The sequence below is a fragment of the Gracilinanus agilis genome, chromosome 4 (genome assembly GCF_016433145.1).
Source record: "Gracilinanus agilis isolate LMUSP501 chromosome 4, AgileGrace, whole genome shotgun sequence".
Classification (NCBI taxonomy): domain Eukaryota; kingdom Metazoa; phylum Chordata; class Mammalia; order Didelphimorphia; family Didelphidae; genus Gracilinanus; species Gracilinanus agilis.
Window position 1 is genome coordinate 309,289,902 of NC_058133.1, and position 15,753 is coordinate 309,305,654.

Here is a 15,753-nt window from a genome sequence, read left to right on the forward strand (position 1 = left end):
TGTTTTAATAAAATGTAAATTGACAGTCTTTAAGATGCTAATATTAGAAGACAGACTCAACCTTGAACTTTTAATAATGATCTGCTTTATTCATTTATTAAAATTAAGGGGAAATTTTTAGTTTTACGTTCTTTTATTTAATTTTCATTTTGTACCTCTAATATCATCTTTCTTTTATGTAAAAAATGTTTGAAAATAAGTTGTTTTTAAGTTGATTTTCCCCCTTCTCATGAATTTTTTAAAACTATTTTTTCTTTATTCTAGTGACATTTCTAGTTTTATCTTCTGTGTTTAAAATTTAAAATGTCTGAAGTCCAAGCAATGGTAGAATTCTCTGTGGAGCTACACAAGTTCTACAATGTTGATTTGTTTCAAAGAGGGTATGTATTAATTTAATGTTTAAAATTATTTATTTACATGAGATAAATGTTGGGTTTACAGTTAAATTACATGGGTTTCATTTCATTGTTTACTTTTCTACCCCATGTACATACAATAAGTATTTTTAGTGAATTTTAATTTTGGAGGGAGTTATTTGAAAATTGTTCATACAACATGTATTTTGAGCAGCTTATATTTGCAAGAGTGTTCCATATATTCCATTCCATGAGAATGGCATGTAACTATGAAAAAAAATCAACCTTAAATTTACAATTTAATTGAGGAAATGAGACATAATCATGAAACAGTTAACAATAAATAATAGAATTTAAGGGCTAGACAAGAAGAATTTGGACTGAGGGAGCCACAGAATGCATTTTAGAGCAGGTAGGATATGGATATGCACAAGGGAGGAGGAAAGGTCTTCATGTGAGGGAGGCACCAAAGAACAAAATCTTGGAATTGGGAGTTAGTATGATATTTGGGGGAATTAGTATGCTGTTTTGATGAATAATGAGGAAACGGATTTAGGTAAAATAAAGATATGATATATGTTAAGAATTATTGGGAATAAAATTACAGATTGTAGCCAATCTGTAGAGAGCCTTAAAGTGTTTGGACTTGATCTTATTGCAAACTCATTGCACATTCTTGAGCAAGGGAATAATGTCATAATCCTAGGATTGTAGGATCTAGGGCTGGATTTAATGATCATCAAACCCAATCCACTCCCTTCATAGATGAGAAAACTGAGTTCTAAATAAGTTACCATAGGAAGTAACAGAGCTCTTCTGTCTCTGGATTCTGTCTTTGCTATAATGCTATGATATCCATCATATATCCTAAAATATATGTCAGAAAAGAGTTTTGTCATCTAATCTAATCCTCTCTCAAATCATTTATTGACTTGATTTAGGAGTTAATTAGTTTTCCTTTATATCATGCCTTAAGTTGCCTTTTTTTAAATGTCCACTCATTTCTCCTAACTCTGCCCTCTGAGAACAGAAAGGAACTTAATACTCTTCTCTCCCTCCCATGACATCTTTTTAGATACATGAAGACAGCCATTCATAAAAGCAATAATTTTTTTTTGATAGTTGCAAAGGACTTAAGCAACCTCCTACTCTAGCATATACCTAAAAAGGTAACTTATACCTCCTAAATTTTTTTTTTTATTTCTAGGCTACACATTCCCAGTTCCTTCAGCTGATTTTTTTATGACCTGATCTTAAGAGTTTTCATCATCATGGTTGCCCTCTGGAATTATATTAGTCTTCTTAAAATACATTTACTAGAACTGAGCACATATTCCCACTATGGTTTGGCCAGGTTACTTCATATTGCTTAAAATCTACAGACATATTAATTTTACAGGTTCTCTAATACTCCCATGTCTTTTTAAGATGAAAAGTTTTCTACTACACCTCTCCTATCTTGTACTTGGGAAATTGAGCTTGTGAACTCTAGTGTAAAACTTTACATTTATCCCTATTAAATTCCACTGTATTGAATTTGGCTTAATATCCTGGCTCTTCATGATCTTTTTTGAGATGATGGTAATAGAGTAGGGATGCTTTACTACTAGTTCTACCTTTCTCCCAAGTCTTTTCCTTTACCTTCAGAAGTCTTAAATTTATAAGCAGTTGCTGCTTTCACTTTTTTTTTCTCTTTACTGCAATTGTGGTTTTTGTTTCCCTTGTTCACTGAGGATTTAGGTTCTCAACACTGTAAAGACAAAGACTGGAATATTTATCTTGGTATATCTTGTAACATTGAGTTTTGTCTTGTATCAGTAAATCAATAAGCATTGATTAAATTCCTACTTTATGCCAAACAGTGTGAATTTGAAGAAAAAAATGAAACAGCCTTGTTCTTTGAAGGGATAATACTTGTTGAAAGAATTAATGTTTGTAATTATTGTTCATTATATCCTCTCTTACCACCTTTTTCCCTCATTTTTTCCTGAAATCTGGTAGATAATTGGAGAAAGCTATCATTGCTTAGAGACATGTATGCACCATCACCAATTCAATAAACTTCAGTGATTCCCTATTACCTTGTCTATTTATCATTTAAAGCTTTTTTCCACCTGATTCAATAATATGGTTCTTCACTTCACTTACTTTTTGGTCTAGGCAAACTGGAGTTCCTCACATACAAAAATACATCTCCCATTTCTGAATCTTTGCATTGGCTGAGCTCCATGATAGGAACACACTCTATTGTCACTTCTGTTTTCTAAAATACTCTTTACTTCAAAGCTCATATCAAGCATCACCGTCTACATTACTTTGTATTTGTTTTATATTTTTTATATGTACATTTTATTTTTCCTCTAATAAAACCTAAATTCCTTAGAAGACGGGGTCAGTTTCATTTTTGTTTTTGTATTCTCATGATCCAACGTGATGCCCCTTGGAACACTGATCATTGTACTTCACAACTATTAAAACAACTGTCTTTCAGTGGTATAGTTTTAATGTTTTGTTTGAGTGTTTACATTGTTGTTACATAACCATTCCCTTTAATTGACAGTTAAAATTAAAGCATATGTATTCATATGATGAAGTAAGATTAATTGGCTATTCTTTTCCAATTCCTGATACTAAAAAATGACAGATTTCTAAAAATAAACTTCTAAATCCCAAGACATTAAGTATTCTGATCTCATATTCCCTTAATTTTTTTTAAAAATAGTATCACTAAATAGGATGTAAAATGCCATTACTTAGCCCACTACTGTACACATAAGTACTTAAATGTTTAGTGAATTTAAACTGTATTTGTTAAAATCAAATAGAAATGGAAGTCAAGAAATTCTTTTTTGTCTGTGTGATTAAGTGATAGTACTTTTCCTTTACCCTTGTGTTTATTCCACTTTAGGTTTTGTTAACATTATAATTGTAATAGTTATTTCATGCAGAAAAAGGCATGACTATTAGGATGTACCAAAGCTTGAGACAAAAACAGATATTTGTCTTGTTGGCAGTAAAAGTAATGTGTTATTTATAAAAGTGAGACTTATATGCAATAACATAGTTCAGATTAGAATTAATTTTCTTTCAGTAAAAGATAAAGTAATTTTTAGTGTGATTCTACAGAGTAAGATTGGCCTATAAATAGAAAGGAATGTAATAGACCATCTGGTTTAGATGGGGATAATCTAAAACTACATGAAGAAGGATGAAACAAGATTGTTTTAATGAAATGCTTCTGTAACCAAATGTTAACTTTAATCATCTGTCTATTCAAGTCTGGCATTATTGTTAAACAATAATTTATTTTAAGAAAGGAAAAATACTTAATCCTCATGCCTTTGGTAATACTACCTATTTCTAGTTTCTATTTATTATAGTTGATGAGTGAATATCACCTATTCTTATATTCATTTACTTTTTTTTTATGTAAAGAACAAAATAGTTGTTAAGAAATCAGCAATGAGAAATGTTCCAAAAAGAATTTTTAAGCCATGAAAATGTAAAATTTTGATTTGAAAATGTTATATTATAGAGTAATTCCACAGGGCATATTCACAATAGGCTAATTATCACAGTAAATGGAATATAATTTGTTATTATAGTAGGAGGAACTGATTACAAGAAAGTAGAAACATAACATATATAGAGCCAGAATCTGTTTCATATATTCTGTATGCAAAGAAATTGCTACATAATTGGAGCAATTCTAAATATAGCATTTCCCTAAAGACATTATTCAGAATATTTCTACCTCATGAAGGCTATAGTTATGTTAGTCCTTAAATATATGAAGGTAGCGTCATGAAGAGTTGGACACGATCAGAAATGATTGAACAACAAGCTAATGGCGATCAAGTGAGAACAAATGTAAAACACTTTACAAACCTTAAAGAGCTATATAACAATTATTGTTGCCTTGTAGTAAAACTTCATATTTGAGTAAATATTATGGTAAAACAAAAACCAATCAATGAATATAAATTATTTCATTAGAAGTCTAGAAATATTTCTGAGGATTATAATATTCTGAACAAGAAACTAAAGACAGTGATATACAAATGGTATTTTCATCATTGCTGCTAATTGAGCTTTAGGAAAGAGGCAGATTAGTAAGTAAACATTTGTTTAAGAAGATAGTATTTGAGAACAGAGTCTGAATTTCTGGACTTAAGATAGTCCCTTAATGAAGGATAGGATGTTTATCTTAAGGATCAATAAAAATATTTACTTATTGAACAAATCTCCTCAAGAGAGTATCAACTGAAAGTGAATATCCTAAAGTTCTGAACAAGTTCAATCCAGTAATAGATGACAGCAAGGAGGGCATGTGTATATGTGTTACTTGTAAATAACAGAGAAGGAATGAGACCAGGTTGAAGGAAGCCAATGCAAAACAGAGGACAGGCAGAACTGTTCAGTTTCATTTTGCTTAGAAGAATGTTCATCTGACTGGAAAGGATTAAGCAAAAATAGTTATTAGGGAATTGAACCCAAGATAAAATGATATTCAGGAAACGCTACTGGATATAGAGCACTGTTCTTGGCATTGGAAAGAGTGCAAAACTTAAATAAGATATGGTTTAGGTCCTCAAAAGTACTTATAGTCTAATGCAGTGATGGGCAAACTACAGTCCGTGGGCCAGATGTGGCTCCCTGAAATGTTCTGTCCAGCTGCACGACATTATTCCCAACCTGACAAATACAATGAGTAGGATACAATACAATGAAACTTCAAACGAGTTGCCTTAGAAACAGACTGACAGATGAGCATTTACTTTCCGTTGGCCCCCTCTTTAAAAAGTTTGCCCATCACTGGTCAAGTGGAATATAAAACACAAAACACAAATAACCGTTATAGATAATAGTAAATGATAATTATGTCTCTAATGGTCTAAAGTCCTAATGCTTCATCATGGCATGGACTTGATATACGTTTCTTGAAGGCTATGTCTTGTAATAGTATCAGAAGTATTACAATATCAGGAAAATATTACTTAAAATGCTTTATTATATACACTTATTATACAAAGTACTTATCCAGTTTGTGAGTTGGGTGAGATTCATTATTATATAGTGTATGTAATAGCATACATTACTTTTAAAATATTCGGTAAGCAATGTTAATGATAATTCACATTTCTATAGCATTTTAAAATTAAACTTATAAATTTACCTCCTAACAATCCCATGAGAGAAATAGTGCAAATATTATTCTCGCTTTATTTACAGATGAGATCAGAGTGTTTAAGTAACTTGTCCATTAGAATTTAAACTTCTTTCATACAGACTATTCCCTTTTTTCCTTGTATCTCCAGCATTTGACACAAGAACACTTAATAAATGCTTGTTGATTTACTCATTGCCCATTTATTTATTGTCTCATAACTAATAAGCACTGACATTTGGAAATGAGGGGAGAGCATGACTTAACATAAATGAGCATTTATGCTCTTCTTCTGTAAGTACATATAGTCGTGCTTCACTTATTCAGTTTATAGTTTGGGCAGTTGAACAAAGATAATTCAGAACACATGAACTATTTGTTCCCTTCTCCTCTAGACTCAAGAATTTTCCCAGTTCTCTTTTAAAGTCTCTGTCCTTCAATAATCCATACTTGTTTTGGATCTTCTTCCCAACTTTGGATCCCCAAAGTTTATCCAACAATTTGATGGTCACCTCAGCTCCATCTATTCTCAGTCAAGAGAGGAGTTTAAATTTTGCATAAATGAAGATAACCTCCCTATCAGTTGTCCCCTGTTATTTCTTATTCCTTTTTCTTTTTTCTTCATGCCTCTTCCATAAAACCTATAGACTCTTCATAATAATAATTTTTACATGTATTTATTTTAATCTTCATAATCATTTGTAAATAATATTAAAACTATAGTATAGAATCATAGAAAAAAATAGGTCTTAAAATTTAGGGTTCTGGTTCCAATAGTCACTAACTTTGTGATTATAGAGAATTCACTTGTGAGCCCTCAGTTTCCTTATTTATAATAAGATAAAAAGAGACCAAATCATTTACAGGTTGGCTCCAAACTGACATTCTGTGGAAACAAGATTTGAAGAAACAAATTAAATGATAAATTATACAACTTATCTGTAAAACATATTGGGCCATAGTCATTGGTGACTTCTAATCTATACATAAGATTTTTCATTAAGATGACCTCTAGTAGTCCTTTTTAACAATTATTTTCTACCAAAATAGATGACTACAGTGAGACTATGTGAAAGCACAGATACACATTTTGGCACTTTACTTTTTGTCTTTAATTTTTCTTAATATATTCTCTTTACTTGTAATAATCATATGGCTTGATTAGTCCATTGTGAGGTAAAGAAAAGGGTGAAAGAATTACCATAACATTCATTTTCAAATTTGCATATCAAAATGATTTTTCTCTTTTGCTTCAGTTTTTACCAGATTCGAGCCTCAATGAAAATTCCTCCAAGAATTCCCCACAGATTAGAAGCTAGCTTGTTACATGCAACAGGTAAGCCAAGAAATATTTTTAAGTTAAGAAAAGGCAGGATTTTAAAAATTGCAAGATGATAATGTAAATATTTTCAGCCTTTAAAAATTATAGAGAAATACAATAGAACTACCTGATGATGCTGGTTTCTATGAAAAATAAAATTATATGTTGTAAGGAGAGACAACTTGCATTTATCACCTATTGGTGATAAATAGCCACCAGGATCTGGGTAGAATATCTTTAAGGAGTGAACTTCAGGAGTGAATATGGCTAGAGGGTAGGCTTGAAAGTGTCTGTGAGGTGTAAAAAGAATGATTTCCCCACTTTCTTACCTTCTTTAAAGGGGAGCATGTTAGGACTGAGCTGATGGCAATATAACCAAACTGGCTAGACCCAGGTGTCCTGGTGAGGTGGCTTGATGCAATAGCTAATTTTATACGATTTTATTCATATAATATATATTCATATATGATTGTTATATGATTGAATTCACAAGTTTTTACATATTCTTTTATTTTTCATCATAAATCTGCTTAATCACATTACATCAAAAGTCCATTTTTCCAAATCTAGTTTTGATTACAAGCCATAAGCTTTTAGTTAGAGATAAATGAGTTCCTATACCATCAAAAGATAATTTTCTCCAAATCTTGAATAAATTTCTCAACCTTTTACGAGATATTGCATGACCTAAGGTTATTTTGCAGTATTCTGTCTACATTTGGAAATTTTTATAATTCTGCATCTTATGTCAGTATGTTTAAATTTCTTTCTTTACTGAGAACAAGATTTTCAGACCCAATGGAAATTTAAAAAATTTCTTCAAATATTGTTTAGGGTGGATATTTTATAGTCTGATAAGGATAATCAGATCTGCACAGAATCATTGAGCCTACTACTTTACTTTTTTCTTTACTTTTATATACCTCCAATTTAAGAATCTTTGAGTTAGCTGTTTTGTTTTTCAAACTGGTTTTCTCAATTTTATTCCAATTTAAAGAAGTCTATGCTACATTTTGTAGAAATGAATAATAGTTCCACTGACTACCAGATTCCTCCAAAGGTTTTTGGTTTTTGTTTTGTTTCCCTTAGGATTAATTGGGCTGTTTTGCAGCAATATTTCATCAATTCTAGATAATGTTTTTCATTTTTGACTACTTATACTTCAGTGGAACTTTTTTCATTACATACTTGAATTATCCTTGAAATGCTTGACTTCCCCCCCATCAAAAGCTCTTGTAGTATAGCTTAATAGTAAATGAAATGGATCTTAATAATTATTACTTTTACATGCTTCCTGAATAGTATCTATTCTTGATAACAACAACAAAAAAGACAATGATGGCATGATATCCAACACTAAACTAAAAGGTGGTAAAACCAGCTCAGACCAGTTTCATATTTTCAGAATCAGTCTACTGTCAGTGGATACATATATGTATGATCGTTACTGTCAGAAAATTAAATTATCTCAAAATTATTTCTTATTCCTACTGATTCACCAAGTAATGCCACCACCATGATTCATCTGTTTTATTTGACTGTGGCAGGATAGTGCTATGTACTAAGCCTAAAAGTCTTCTAAAGTTGAAGTCATTGTATCACCATGACTTAGTTTAATGATACTAATTTAGTCACATTCAAATTTTGTGTTTTTAATTAGCTATTATGATATTTTCATTTTAGTTGGTTTTAAATATAAAACTTGAATTATATGATGTTCCATTTGGCATTGTTTATATTTGTTGTGTTTGTCCATTTTTCTCTTAATTTTTAGAATAGTGCAAATTCCATATGCACTTCTTCTTTAGAGATTTTATGTCAGAGAATAGGGTTATATGAAAATATAAATAAATAAATAGAAGTTTTTTAGCTTGAACTCCATTCGAAAAACACGAAGAGTAGGAGAAAAGAACAATAAAGTATATAATTCTTTGGCTTCCATTGTAATACTCTTTTTATGGTCTCATCAGACCATAAAAGTGACACTAGGTCTACAAAACCTGCCAGCCCAGAATAATCTTTGACAGGTCATCCCAGTGGTATGTCTTTTGGTGGGGCTTTAAAAACACTTCCAGCAATTGACTACTTCACTAAATTTAGGGAGGCTTATCATCAACAAAACATTGATAAAACCAGAAATGATACTTCTTTGGTTGCAGCGCTCATAAAAGTTCATGAAAACTAAGGCATGGAGGAGTTAATCCTGTTCATTTACCATTATTTGTTCCACACTAATGTAGAAAATACACAGAAAAAAATCATGCATCTTAAGATCATAGAGTAGAAGAGACCTTAAAAGCTATCTAGTCCAACTTCTTTATGTTACAGATGAAGAACTGGGGCTCAGAAATGTATAATGACTTGCACATTTTCATATAAGGAACAAGTAGCAAAGCTGAGATTCAAGTTCAGGTCCTCTGATGAAACTAGCCATTCTTTCCACTAACTCACAATACAGTATTGGAGCTGAGGTATTCTACATGCCAAGGGTAAAAAATTTTGAATTAGAATGTTATTTGAAGATTAAAACAGTTGATGAAGGAAAATGGCATAACATTAACTTCAAACTATCATAAAGCAGTAATCATCAAAATTCCTTAGTACTGGCTAAAAAACAAATAGAAAGGTAAATTGATGGAACATAAGTCAGAACTAGAAGTCTTTGAAAACAAAGGCCAGTGTAATTCCCATTCAAAAAGAACTTCTGAAGAAAACTTAAAAGCATCTTAGCAGAAAATTGGGTTTAGCCTAGTATCTTACATAGTATGTGATAATAAGCACCTGATGGATACTTGACCTGAATTTTAAAAGTTACATCATTTTAAAAAATTTAGAAGAGAATGAAAAGAGATACCTTTCACAATTTTAACTAAGAGAAGAATTTTTTTACCAAAGGATAGAAGTGATCATAAAAGACAAAACAAACAGCATCTTTTACACAAAAAAATTTTTTTTAACTTTCATATAAACAATGACAGTGGAATAAAAGAAGCGATCAAATATCATTGAAAAACCTGTTTTCTGAATTTTCTAGATGTGGAAGAAAAATCTGTACTCTATTTAGGGCACAAGCCTTCCAGAGACTATATGCAGTAGTTAAATTAGTCTATTTCTAAGCATCTATATGTACAGATAGGAAAGTGGTTTGTTTTTTTCAAAACCTAGTTTCACAAGCCTTTGAAAATCTCTGAGCTGTTTTGGAACTACAATCTATAATATTCTCAAAGAAAAATTCCACATTAAGATTACAAAACTTTTCAAGATAAATAATGTCCCTGACAGTAGATGTCACAGTATCATTTATAGAATTCCATCTTAGTGGCATTTAGGAATCTACTGTACCAGTTGTATTTTATTCTGTCCAAGGCGTCTTCTTTAAACTTTTAAACTTAAATATGTAGTTTATCATGTTAGCACATTGGTTCTGAAAATATAGTTTATATAATTCTTAAGTGTCCTTAGTCCCAAATGTAAACAATGCATTTGTTAAAACAGAAGGAACACTGTTTGGGAATTTTTTTTTAAACCCTTACCTTCTGTCTTAGAATCAATACCGTGTATTGGTTCCAAGGTAGAAGAGTGGTAAGGGCTAGGCAATGCGGGGGAGGAGGGTGATTAAGTGACTTGTGCAGGGTCACATAGTTAGGAAGTGTTTAAAGCCAGATTTGAACTAAGGACCTCCAATCTCTAGTCTTGGCTCTCAAACTACTGAGCCACCTATACGTTTGGAAATTTTAAAGTAGTTATGCTACCTCTGTGACAGTCAGTGAATTATACCATATCACCAGATTTAGTACTTTTTTTTTCCCATTATACCACATGACTTCTTTGTATCTTACCCATAAATCTGTAAAATAATTCATGTATTAGTTACCTGGTTGTTGTGGAGAAAATGTTTTTAAAGCACTGTATGAATGTTAGTAGTTATATAAAAACTGACATGCTTTTGTAAAGTTAGCATTTGGAAATAAAATGGTAAGAAGGCAGACTTTTTATTCAGGGACCTTTTTGATGAAAAGGCAATAACCTAAGAATTTTGTAGATAACTTCTTCCTTTACTAAAGTGGAAGTTAGAAAAATTTGCTGCCCTTAACATTCTAACTCAAATCATTTTGTTTTGTAGTAGAAATCTCTCAACCAAAAAGTTGAAGAATGGTGAAAGTGACATCAGGGCTACATTTTGGTTAATTTATGTAGAATTAGCTATGATAATTATTTAAACATTTAAAATTTTTGTGACTTCCTAAAATCATCTTTTGTATACTGTGCATCATCTTTTTGTATAATAAATTTTCACTGTGCTCTTTCCTTACTTTCTCATTATTATTCTTTATAAGAGTGTGTTTTCTTCTTGTATATTCCTACCTCCTCCCTTTATCTGGTTTTTTCCTTTTTGTATATATATGTTTTCCTTCTCTCAAGTAAAATCTTTGTCTTCTATTTTTGATTTATGTGGTAATTAGATTGAAAAGAGTTTTTTACTAGATATGGCTATTCATTACACTTCCATTAGAATGAAATGTTTGCTAGATATGGCTCTTCATTAGGCAGGATAAAAAATCAAACTTGAGGAATTATTTAGGTAGAAGTCATTGGAAATATATTGCATTGCTGCTGTATGTAGTATATTTCCCAATGTAATACTTGGAGTGATTTTTGTCTTGATATAAGAAAAATCTTCCTGATAATTAAAACTGCTTGGTAGTGAAATGATGGAAATTTTCATGAATAGGCTGGATAACCATTTGTTTGGCAATATTGTGATGGAAATTCTTAATCAACTGCTGTATGTATGGGTACAGTGGAGAGAATATTGTCTCTAGAGTCAGAGGATCTGGGTTCCAGCTTGCCACCTAGTAAAGCTGAGACCTTGGTCAGGTCTTACTCTTCTGTAAAGTTGGAAAGTTTAAAGTCACTTTTAACTCTGAATCTTATAAATAGTGGCATCATATGTCAGTTGCTAAATCTGTTAATTTCTATTGCCACAGCTTTTTTGTATCTGATTCCTTCTCTTCATTCTTACAACTATCACTAATTACTGACACTTATAAACCTCTTTCCTAAATAATATCAGCAGTCTCCTAAATCTTGCCTCAAGTTCCCTACTACTCCTCTCCATCCTGCATGCGGTTAGCAAAGTAAAATTTCTTAATCGCTAATCTGGACATATTTCTCCCTGTTCAAACTCAGTGGTTTTGTATAGCCTCTCAGATAAAATATAAATTACTTCTCTTATCTTTTAAAGCCTTATGCAACCTGGCTCCAAACTATTTTTCTAGCCTTGTCGAACATTTCTTCTCTCTTCTGTATTCTGTAATCCAGTCAAATTGGCTTCCTCTCTGTTCTTCATTTACTACATTCTTTTTTGTCTCCCATTACTAGGTCTCTGCACTTGCTAGCTGCCTCTCTCCTTACCTCAACCTTAGAGAGTCTCCCTCTTTTTTTTAAGACATGGCTTATAAGCCATCTCTCTGCATGAAGCCTTTCCAAATCCCCTCAACTGCTATTGACTTATCTCCCAAATAACCTCTTATTTATTTTTTATATGCTTTAATTTGTATGTACTTGTCTTCCCCTACTAGAATAGAAGATCCTTGTGAGTGTTGTGTCTTTGTTATATTCTCAGTTTACATAGTACCTAGCACTTATAAGGCACTTAAGTGGTTGTTAATTGATTAAAGAAAGCATAGAAATATGGGCATGGAAGTAAAAGGTATTGCAATGAAACGTGTAAAGTCAATCAGTTTACCAGTATTTTACCAGTATTTATGAAGTTATGTACCTGTTATGTGCTGGACACTTATAAATGTCTTCAGAAAGCTTTTACATTTAGATGACAAAAAATCATGATATTAGAGGAAACATGAGTGATAGCAAAATTATTGTTTAAATAATTTCTAAAACAAAATGACCAAACAAAACACAGAGATTAGAAGAATATTTTAGCATCCTGGAATCTTTTTTTTTATTAGAATGATGATCACTTTTTTTTTAGTTAATTTAGAATATTTTTCCATAGTTACATGAATCACGTTCTTTCCCTTTCCTCCTCCTACCACCCTCCCATAGCCAAATGAGCAATTCCACTGGATTTTACATGTGTCATTGATCAAGGCTTATTTCCATATTATTAGTATTTGCACTAGGGTGATTGTTTAGAGTTTACATACCCAATTATATCCCCATCAAACCATGTGATCAAGCAGTTGTTTATCTTCTGTATTTCTCCTTGCACAGTTCTTTCTCTGGATTTAGGTAGCATTCCTTCTCCTAAGTCCCTCAGAATTGTCCTGGATCTTTGCATTGCTGCTAGTATAGAAGTTAATTATATTAGATTGTGCCACAGTGTATCTATCTCTGTGTATAATATTCTCCTGGGTCTGTTCCTTTCACTCTGCATCAATCCCCGGATGTTGTTCCAGTTGACATTGAATTCCTCCAGTTCATTATTCCTTTTAGCACAATGGCATTCCATCACCAACAGATACCACAATTTGTTCAGCCATTCATGAATCGAAGGGCATTCCCTCATTTTCCAATTTTTTGCCACCACAAAGAGCATGGCTATAAATATTTTTGAACATGTCTTTTTCCTTATTATCTCTTTGGGGTATAAACCCAGCAATAGTATAGCTGGATCAAAGAGTAGGCAGTCTTTTAATGCCCTTTGGGCATAGTTCCAAATTGCCATCCACAATATTTGGATCAATTCACAACTCTACCAGCAATGCATTAATGTCCCAATTTTGTCACATCTCCTCCAACATTTATTACTTTCCTTTGCTGTCATTTTAGCCAGTCTGCTAGGTGTGATGTGGTACCTCAGAGTTGTTTTGATTTGCATTTCTCTAATTATAACAGATTTAGAACACTTTTTCCTGTATTTTTGATAGTTTTGATTTCTTTATCTGAAAATTGCCTATTCATGTCCCTTGCCCATTGGGGAATTGGGGAATGACTTTATTTTTTTATACAATTATTTAACTCCTTATATATTTGAGTAATAAGACCTTTGTCAGAGTTTTTTGTTATAAAGATTTTTTTCCCAATTTGTTGCTTCCCTTCTAATTTTGGTTGCATTGGTTTTGTTTGTACAAAACCTTTTTAATGTAATCAAAATTATTTATTTTACATTTTGTAATATTCTCTATCTCTTCCTTGGTCTTAAAATCTTTCCTTTCACAAAGATCTGACAAATATACTATTCTCTGTTCACCTAATTTGCTTATAGTTTCCTTCTTTATATTTAAATCATTCACCCATTCTGAGTTTATCTTGGTGTAGGGTGTGAGATGTTGATCTAAACCTAATCTATCCCACGTTGTTTTCCAATTTCCCAGCAGTTTTTGTCAAATAGTGGGTTTTTGTCCCCAAAGCTGGGCTTTTTGGGTTTATCATAGACTGTCTTGCTGACGTCCTTTACTCCAAGTCTGTTCCACTGATCCTCCCTCCTGTCTCTTAGCCAGTACCATATTGTTTTGATGACCACTGCCTTATAGTACAGTTTAATATCTGATACTACTAAGCCACCTTCCTTCACATTTTTTTCATTATTTCCCTTGATATCCTTGATCTCTTGTTCTTCTAAATGAACTTTGTTATAGTTTTTTCTAATTCAGTAAAAAAAGTTTTTTGGTAGTTTGATAGGTATGACAGTAAATAAATTAATTTGGGTAGGATGGCCATTTTTATGAGAAAAAGAAATTAAATAAACCATTAAAGAACTCCCTAAAAAAAAAACCCCAGGGCCTGACGGATTCACAGTTGAATTCTATCAGACATTCAAAGAACAACCAATCCCAATACTATACAAATTATTTGACATAATACGCAAAGAAGGATTCCTTTTATGACACTAATATGGTACTGATTCCAAAGCCAGGCAGACCAAAAACAGAAAGAAAACTACAGACTAATCTCCTTAATGAACATAGATGCAAAAATCATAAATAGTGAATTAGATTAAATCTACAATGCCCATCTTTAGATTTAATCATCAAAGGTAAAAACATCTCCATTTTTGGGTGGTCTATAACCCACGTGTGCTAGAGTAACAAATCAGAATTTACTGACTGCCTCATGGGCAGTCGTAAGAAAAGCTTCTGTTGTGATTAGACACATAAATTGAGAGGAGGCCACAGGAAGTGACACAAAAGAGGCCCCTTTAAAAAGAGACCTCAGTCAGCTGGGCTGGGACTTCTGGCTCTTCTGGTTTGTGGAGGAGTGCTGGCTGGGACCCTGACACCTTGGTGAGACTCTTCTTAAATCTTCCTTTGGAATTCCAAGTGGTCAGTGTAAGACTAAATCTTCCTGAACTTCTCTTAAGGAACTTGCTTTTTAATAGACACTTTGTGACTGAAGCTTTTGCTTAATTCGCCTCTGGCACACACCCCCCACCCCCTTCTCCGGGCCTCTGGCCCTCTGAGTTTCTGGCCTTGGGTTAATTAGATCTACCTGGATTAACAAGGGGATTGGAGCAAATTACTTCCTGTGTTATATTCTTATTTCCTTATTTCTTCTTCCTCTTCTTAATTGTAAATAAATTTCCATAAAAGTCATTTTAACTTGAGATTATTCCTTAATTGGGGATTTTTCCCCTGGCGAACAATCTATTAATATTCAGCCCAAAAACCCCTTTTCACCCATTACAATAGAACACTAGCAAAAAGACTCCAGCAAATGATCACGAGGGTTATTCATTATTATCAAGTGGGATTTATACCAGGAATGCAAAGATGGTTCAGTATAAGGAAAATCATTCACATAATTGACCATATCAGCAAGCAAACCAACAAAAATCACATGATTATCTCAATAGATGCAGAAAAAGCCTTTGACAAAATACAACACCCATTCCTATTGAAAACACTAGAAAGTATAGCAATAGAAGGGCCTTTCCTAAAAATAAT

The 15,753-nt window shown here is 32.3% G+C and overlaps 1 protein-coding gene across 5 annotated transcripts in view; it reads left to right on the forward strand.

The window, feature by feature from the left end:
* The first annotated feature begins 281 nt into the window (after window positions 1–281).
* The window catches only part of FAM135A (family with sequence similarity 135 member A), a 100,904-nt gene continuing 85,432 nt past the window's right edge, over window positions 282–15,753 (forward strand). For 4 of the 5 annotated variants that reach the window (XM_044676021.1, XM_044676023.1, XM_044676022.1 and 1 more), the window contains exons 1-2: window positions 282–380; window positions 6,780–6,859. In XM_044676021.1, the coding sequence (XP_044531956.1) occupies window positions 304–380; window positions 6,780–6,859 (157 nt within the window). In that variant the 5' untranslated portion in view covers window positions 282–303. The remainder of the gene's footprint in view (window positions 381–6,779; window positions 6,860–15,753) is intronic. The other variant, XM_044676025.1, reaches the window with a different exon arrangement.